This window comes from Apteryx rowi, unplaced genomic scaffold, assembly GCF_003343035.1.
Source record: "Apteryx rowi isolate R43461 unplaced genomic scaffold, aptRow1 scaffold_0, whole genome shotgun sequence".
Taxonomy (NCBI): Eukaryota; Metazoa; Chordata; class Aves; order Apterygiformes; family Apterygidae; genus Apteryx; species Apteryx rowi.
Genome location: NW_020447195.1, coordinates 11,866,442 through 11,873,655, shown reverse-complemented (window position 1 = coordinate 11,873,655; position 7,214 = coordinate 11,866,442). Strand labels below are relative to the sequence as shown.

Genomic DNA, 7,214 nt, shown 5'->3' with positions numbered 1-7,214 from the left:
GCAAAACAAAAACCAAATTATTCTGCTCTTCCTCTCTGTATCTGTCCCTGCTAATCTGGGAAGTCCAGCAGCATCACAGATATAACCTTCCATCACTGCTCCCCTCCGTTTCGCAGCTCAGTTCCCCGTCACTCCGAGCTGCCAGCTCCAGTACCTGCCCCTGGCTGCACCCATGATCTCCGAGCAAGGAATCACCGTGTCTTTACAAGTAAGCGAATGCTGGAAAGCAAACACACAAGCCCCGCTCCTAATCCCACCCTCTTGCCTGCTTGGCTCCTTGCCAGCTCCAAAGAAGCAGCTGCTGAGCCTATGCAGAACAGCAGGAGTTTGGTTCTGGAGCTGCCGCTCTGCTCCCCGTGCCGCGAGCGGGCGCTGACCAACAGCAGACCCAGGGTCCGACGCGGGACCCTTGGTCGTGACAGCTCCAAGCCGGCCGCGCTCCCCGCGAGAGGCTCCATCCCTCCTGCTCTGCCCYGGCCTGGGCAGCCCTGCCGGCAGGAGCGCAGTGCTGTTGCTCCCGAGACTCCCGCAACACCGTCTCTCCTTCCCCRTGTCCCTCGCAGACGGCTTTCCTCGTGGCAGGGATGGCGCTGCCCCTTCCAATCAGCCCCACGCCTTTCACCATGCCCGAGGCGGCAAGCACCGGTCCTTCTCACCTCACCCTGGCTTTATCCGAACACTACTACACCAGCCTCTTCTTCGCCATGGAAAGGGTCGGAGCCTTCAACATGACCATATCGGTGAGTAGAGCAAGCGAGTAAGAGGGGAGTGAAAAACACGCGCTTGGGGGGGGACACCAACTTGTTCTGCTCCCCGCGAATCACCCGAAGGAGCCGCAGAAACGGGGCTGCGGCAAGCAGTGCTCAGAGAYGTGCCGTCACGAGCAACCAGAACGTGCCCGCTGGCACACGCCGATGCCCACGGAGCGCGCCGGTGCCCGTGTGACAACTGTGCGGCACGCACCGCAGGGTCCACGGGACTGCAGAGAACCCGGAAACGCAAAGCAACACCTCCAAGYGACTGTCAGGCAGATAACGAGCTGTATTTTGCCTTTCAGAGCCCGCTGACCACCAGCACTATGGCGCAGAAGATTACCCAGGTTCGTTATACGCTTACTGCCACCCCGCGAGGCACAGCACCGGCTCGGGCAACGCGCCCCGCTCGCCTGCCCCCAGCTCCGCGGGTCGAGCGAGGGGCGCAGGAGCGAGCGCAGAGGAATGGGAGCGTCGCCACCCGCGACGATAACCCCCTCCGGGGCTCTGCTGCAGATCGGCTCCCTGTTCCAAGAGGACCTGCCCGTGATGCTGACAGTCATGTTCAGGAGCTCGCCGCGGGTGGCGCTGGAAGAAGGCAAGGCAACCCTGAAGCTCTTCCTCACCGTCCACGCTGGGGTGGGCTCGTCGGCCTTCCAGAACTTCCTGAGCATGAGCGTGGTAAGTGAACCCTGCAAGCACGGCTCCTTCCCAGCTACACACGGTGCAGAACACGTTTTTTTTTTAAACGAGAATCTGACCTGATTACAGTCATTACCAATGGGCTGATTTTAGCCTTCATCTGTCACAGTGTTCACAGTCCCAAGCAGCATTTGTCTTCATTGCATAGCACTGGACAGGAGACACGTTGCAGGTGGTAATGCAAAGACAGGCTCCTCGCACCCCAATATTCAAAGCTGAAATGGGATAGTTTGCTTCATGTGGTGATTCTGCCATCTCTCTTCTGTTTGCAGGACATGTCTGCAGGACTCCTCCTTAGCGTCACAGACGTAAAGATGATGATCTCTGCAGCGGTGATAGAGTAATGAACCCAGTTATATGCCAAGTCCTTGATGGGAACACACCCCAGTAGTAGCAGCATAGGAAAGGAGAGGCAAAGTAGCCCAGGGGATTTCTTTTCCTTCATAGTTTGAACATTGTAGAGGTACCTCTATTCCAAGGGAAATGGTAAGGATCCCAGTAATAGGTTTAGAGAGAAAAACAGAAATCGCATTCCTCTCCTTCCACGTCCCCCTGCGCACAGCCCATGCATAAACAGGCAACCTACACGTGCTAACAGCGTAATACACCTCTGCCTGCTCCTGCCACAACGCGGGCAGAGCCATCGGCGAAAGCGTACGCTTGCACCACCCCGCTCGCGAGCACCGCATGCGGCCGGCAGGGCTCAGACCTGCCAGGCTGTCACAGCCCCTGCCGCTGCCGTCGAAGGCGGCAGGGCCCATCGCTTCCGCACTGCAGCCGTGCAGCGTCCTGAGCCCCAGCGTATTCACTCAAACCCACGCCAGCGCAGCCTGCCCCTTCCAGCCAGGGGCCGAGCCAAATCACAGGCTCAGCCGCAGGGAAGGCAAGGCGACACACGCTTCAGCAAGCTGGTAAATCAGGGTCCTGGGGATTAAGGCTTCCTTATCACTCGTTGCTGTGCCCGAGGGGAAAGTCAGGCTCCATTTGTCTGTTCGGTTTTGCCCAGTTAGAGAAAGCTGTTGACTCGGCACTGAACTTGGCCATCATGTTCAGAGTCACGTGCAAGCCACTTCTTGCCACTGAACTTAACCCTCTGATGAAAATTCTGCTTTGGTGACCTGTCCGAAAGGCCTCCGAGCAATTCCTGTGCCRCTGTTGGTTTCTTTTACAGGGACATGGAGCTCAGCCTGGCTGCCTCTGATGTGGGTCCCATGCCGGTAGGTGCCAGGGGCTTTGAGCTGGGCCCCACCTCGCTGAGCACGGCCACGCCGCTTCCTCGCATCGGGGCTCGGTGACTCGCTGCATGCAACGGCCCACGCTTCCCGCACTGCGCTGTAAAAACCTGGACCTCTTTTCTGTGCTTGCCCCTGCCTCTCTCTCCTTGTGCTTTAGAGTCACACAATAAATGAGTTCAGCGTGTGGATTTTCCCTTTGACAGGCTGCATTACTAGAGAAATTATTTTTGTCTACAATTCGTGAGGAGATGCTGGCTCAGATGAACGGTGAGGACCTGTGGCTGCGTGTCAGGGCTTGGGGCTGGCAACCTGGACTGATGAGAGCAGTACTTCTGTCCCATAAGGTTTTGGCACGTATGACATGAAACAAGAACGAAGGCAGCACTGAACTGGATATTTTCCTTCTTTTTCCCTAGCGGTCCTGAGTGAAGGAATATACCTGCCACACGTGTCCAACTTTATCTACACCGACGTCAACGTCATCATTCACAAGGTAAGAAAACAGACATTTAAAATGCTTCCTGCTGTATTTGTTTTAAATTCCCTCGGAGCAAGCAGCGAGTACTCCCTTTTCGGGGCAGATGCAGCCATGTCCTGCCAGGTCGGTGCCCGCGGGACGGTCCGAGGGGCAGTGCTGTGCGGGTTGGCATTCCCAACGACGGACACAGAGCCCCCGTGCGCGCGGCTCCGGCCAAGGAGCCGGCTGGCAGGACAGGAGATTTTATCACAGATCTCCGCCAGCCTGGAGGAGGTGCTGGTTGGTGACGGTCTGCGGGAGAAGCTGCTGAGCCCAGCTAAGCTCTGGCAACAGGACAGTCTGCAGCAGGCAGGAGGGAGGTTGACGAGCCAATTCGAGGTACCTCCCTCCTGGCCACGTCTCCCCGAGACTCCTCGCAGCCCCAGGGAATCCAGGAGTAACAGTTATCTCTCGGCTCTAGAATAAATCCAAACCTACTCCTCTAGTACTGTTAATTCACAGACCAAGTTTCACTGCTTTAAATAGGGTTTCTTATCTAACCACACTAATATGAGCAGAAAATGCTCATTAGATGGACCACTGGCCTGCAGGGAGAATACCCCCCCCCGTAGGTTAAAATGAACTATGTAAGCACGCCATTCAGCCCTTGTTTCTTCCTTTGTTTAGGACTATGTTTTGATCCCATGTAACCTCAAGCTACAGCCTAAAACTGGAGGGAAGATCATGGTGGGCTGAAGTCTGGCGTCCAATTTGTTGTGCCTGGAGAAAAACAGTGGCAAAATTGTTCTATAGACTCTTAAATCAAGCTTTATGTTTTCTTACTGCATGCATTGCTAAAAATCCTCTCTCTTTCTTTACTAAAACAACACTTTCTCATATTTAGGATAATAATGGCATTGCACTAGTGACTTTCTCTTCCAATCCTGCCGTTGGAATTTTTGTTGCACAGACAAGATGGGTTGTAACTATGTTCCATACTTTAATAAATAATTCTCTTTAATACTGCATTTTCTGGTATGATTACTGACTTTTTGTTCCCTCAGTGTTTTGCACCTAAAGATAGATGAATTTCTCCTTGCTGAGGACTGGTACCCATATAGGAGTCCAGATTTCGTATTTAATTGAGGGAGAATGAAAATTCCACCAATTTATAAGGATGTAAAACAGTCYCATACTTCTCTGCTGCAGAAGTACATGGCACCTACTAACATGAAATATTTTATCTGCTTTTCTTCCATTTCTAGCAGTGTTACTATGGGAACGTGGCAGTTGGTTAGTTTTTCACTGGGTCAGAAAAAAGAAAAAAAATCACTATCTGTGCAATGGTTTCTAATTTCAGACTTGAAGCCAATTATATTTTCAAAAAATACACTTTTGACAAAGCTTAGACACAGAGAAAGTGTTGAACAAAATGTGACTGTGTACGAGTACATGCAATGTTATGTGCACACAGAGGTATTTGCACACTGGGTTCTGCATGTTTGAGCACTGAACGGAAGCAAGTAGGTGCATTTGCCACTGACTTCAGTACTCTACTGTACTGACCAAAAGGTCCAAACACGTCTCTGCAGTGGACTCAAGAGGTTGCTCAAGCAAACTAAAAGAAAAAAATAAGGAATGGAAACAGAAATAGACCTCAGTTTCCAAAACTGAACCTTGGGATGATAAGGCAGCTTTAGAGCAAGGCAGAGGCATGCCTGGGGAGCACATGGGCACACCGGGTTGTGGCAAGATTTCATTGATTATTGGATGCTTTTGGCAACTTTCTCCAGACATTCAGGATAATTTCATTGCTGTGTTGATGCCCAAAGAGCACCATTGTTGCTAACTCTGTAATTTTCACGAGCACTATGATAGTGATGTCTCACTTAATATCCCAGCCCATGAAACCATACATTACACATACATCTGCTTTCACTTACAACAATTATGCACGTCATTTCTAGCCCTTGGAGTTGCTGAAAAGCACTTGAAAACCTCATATTTCAAAGGCTCAGAAATAGGAAAGCAAACAAAACAAGCCAAGCTGATTTATTACAAGGAGAAAAAAACCTGAAGGTTTATATGCCCAGCCTGGGGACCTGACTAATGATTTTAATGCCCGAAGTTGGCAATAGCAGAAACTGTTCCTAATACAGTTTGCTGGTAGAGCTACAACCATTATTCTTTGGCTAATAAATCTTAAACCAGTTCCCCAGAAGGAATAAGCTACAGTAGTAAAAAGATTTATTTATTTGCCAGAGGATGTTCTGGCTTTAGGCTCAACCACGCTGCTCTGCATCTTCAATATACGGCTGGGTTCACAGGAGCTGTATATCCAAACTCCTATCCCCACAGCCATGCCCACACAAGTCCTACCTGGAGATCAGCAACAGCCTCAGAAGCAGACCTATTTTATTTTGGAGGACTGGCATCTCTGCTTCTCCCTCGTGTCACCCGATTTAGGGAGCCCCTTTGCTCTACAGCACAGCTGCATCCTCATGAGGTGGCCAGTGTTTTCCCAAGCAGTCACTTTAGGTTCAACCTGGGGGGAGGGGGAAAAAAAAGCTGAAAAGAAGCATTTGTATTTGTCTTTGGCATAAACAAAATCCATAATTTTCTCGCGTAGTAGCCAAGGCTCCAGCAGGAAGATCCACTTAGCAATGCAAAGCTGCCCTTACTTACTAATGCACATAGAATGTCACATAACAGCTAAATGGTTCAAACACCAGAGAAATAAACAGGAGAGACCCTTCATCCAGCTCTATGAAGGAAACTTCCCAGAAGAGCACAGTGACACCAGCTGGCAGCTCCCCGCCCCATGCCAGGGTGCCTGTACCTGAGGAGCATGCCCCTCGGAAGCCCTCCTTCCCAACAGGGCGCCAGAGACACCCAGGCTTCATCTCACCTCTGCCCAGGGCGCAGCCCAAGCCTCAGTTTCTGCAGGGCATGACTTACCTGTCACCTTCAAAACCGATCCTAGAAGTCTCCCTTGGCCAAAACCACCATCCCAGCCTGCCCCGGTAGAGTTCTCCCCAGCTGCAAGGTTACAAAAATAGGAAACATTTCCAAGGACGTTCTGGAGGCAGAGCTGGAGCGGCCCTTTGTCTCTTGCACTGCCCAGGCAGAGCAGAGTCAGCCCTTCACAGCCTGGTTGCCAGAAACCCATTCTCATTTTCAGGCAGAAAATGATTTTCATACAGATTCCAGTTTCTTCAAATATACAAATTATCCATAAATATTTGCCAAGCACTCAGGACAGATCCTCAGCAATTATAACTCAGCCTAGCTCCATCGATTTCCTTGGAGCTATGCCACTTGTGTTAGGTGAAAATTCAGCTTATCACTTCCAGACAAAGGACCACTTGTAAACTGCTCCATTTTCCTCCTCTGTCACTGACAGCCTAAGTTACATGGGGCTGTATCGCCAACTACATGTCTTCTACAGAAAGAGAAGTATGGACTAAGAAGCAGTGGTAGCAAGCTCCCAGAGTGAATTTTCATCTTCACAAAAGACCACAGGAAAAGCACTGTGATTAGAGAGCTTGTTCCTAATTGCCCACAAGCCGCCCAAAGTAAGTAACAAATGGTGACAAGTCAAACCTGAAACTCGCCTTCCCAAACATGGATGCGATTCTAAGGTTTTCCACTATTTGCTCTGGACCAACACTGAGCAGATGTCAAAGTACAGCTAGGTGGTTATTTCCATGATGTCAGCTAATCAGAGGACAGAGCTAGCAAGCTGTCCCAAGCACTTAACAGATGAATAGTAAAGAAAGATGTAATTGTGCGGACAGAGCCTGATGAATAGCTGGCATGCATTATAAATTAAGGGTAATTTACCCTGATTTGCAACAGGCAGAGGAAAGCTTTAGTTATGATATTCTAGAGACGCTTGATGGACTCACAATTATTGAAGGAGTGGTCCCATGAGAATGGATTAGGACACAAAGTAAAATGCTCAAAGCACACATCTTCATCCATTCTTCCTCCGGACTCCACAGCACCCGGGGCAAGGGTGCCAGTCAGCCAAAAGACAACGGGCAGGATGCAGCAGCACCCAACTAA

General features: G+C 50.5%; 1 protein-coding gene across 1 annotated transcript in view; it reads left to right on the top strand.

The window, feature by feature from the left end:
- The window catches only part of BPIFB2 (BPI fold containing family B member 2), a 7,315-nt gene extending 3,138 nt beyond the window's left edge, over window positions 1-4,177 (top strand). The window contains exons 7-15 of the mRNA XM_026056052.1: window positions 117-208; window positions 564-740; window positions 1,058-1,099; window positions 1,269-1,433; window positions 1,727-1,794; window positions 2,626-2,671; window positions 2,893-2,956; window positions 3,106-3,182; window positions 3,834-4,177. Coding sequence (XP_025911837.1) covers window positions 117-208; window positions 564-740; window positions 1,058-1,099; window positions 1,269-1,433; window positions 1,727-1,794; window positions 2,626-2,671; window positions 2,893-2,956; window positions 3,106-3,182; window positions 3,834-3,902 — 800 coding nt within the window. The 3' untranslated portion in view covers window positions 3,903-4,177. The remainder of the gene's footprint in view (window positions 1-116; window positions 209-563; window positions 741-1,057; window positions 1,100-1,268; window positions 1,434-1,726; window positions 1,795-2,625; window positions 2,672-2,892; window positions 2,957-3,105; window positions 3,183-3,833) is intronic.
- Window positions 4,178-7,214: the final 3,037 nt, after the last annotated feature.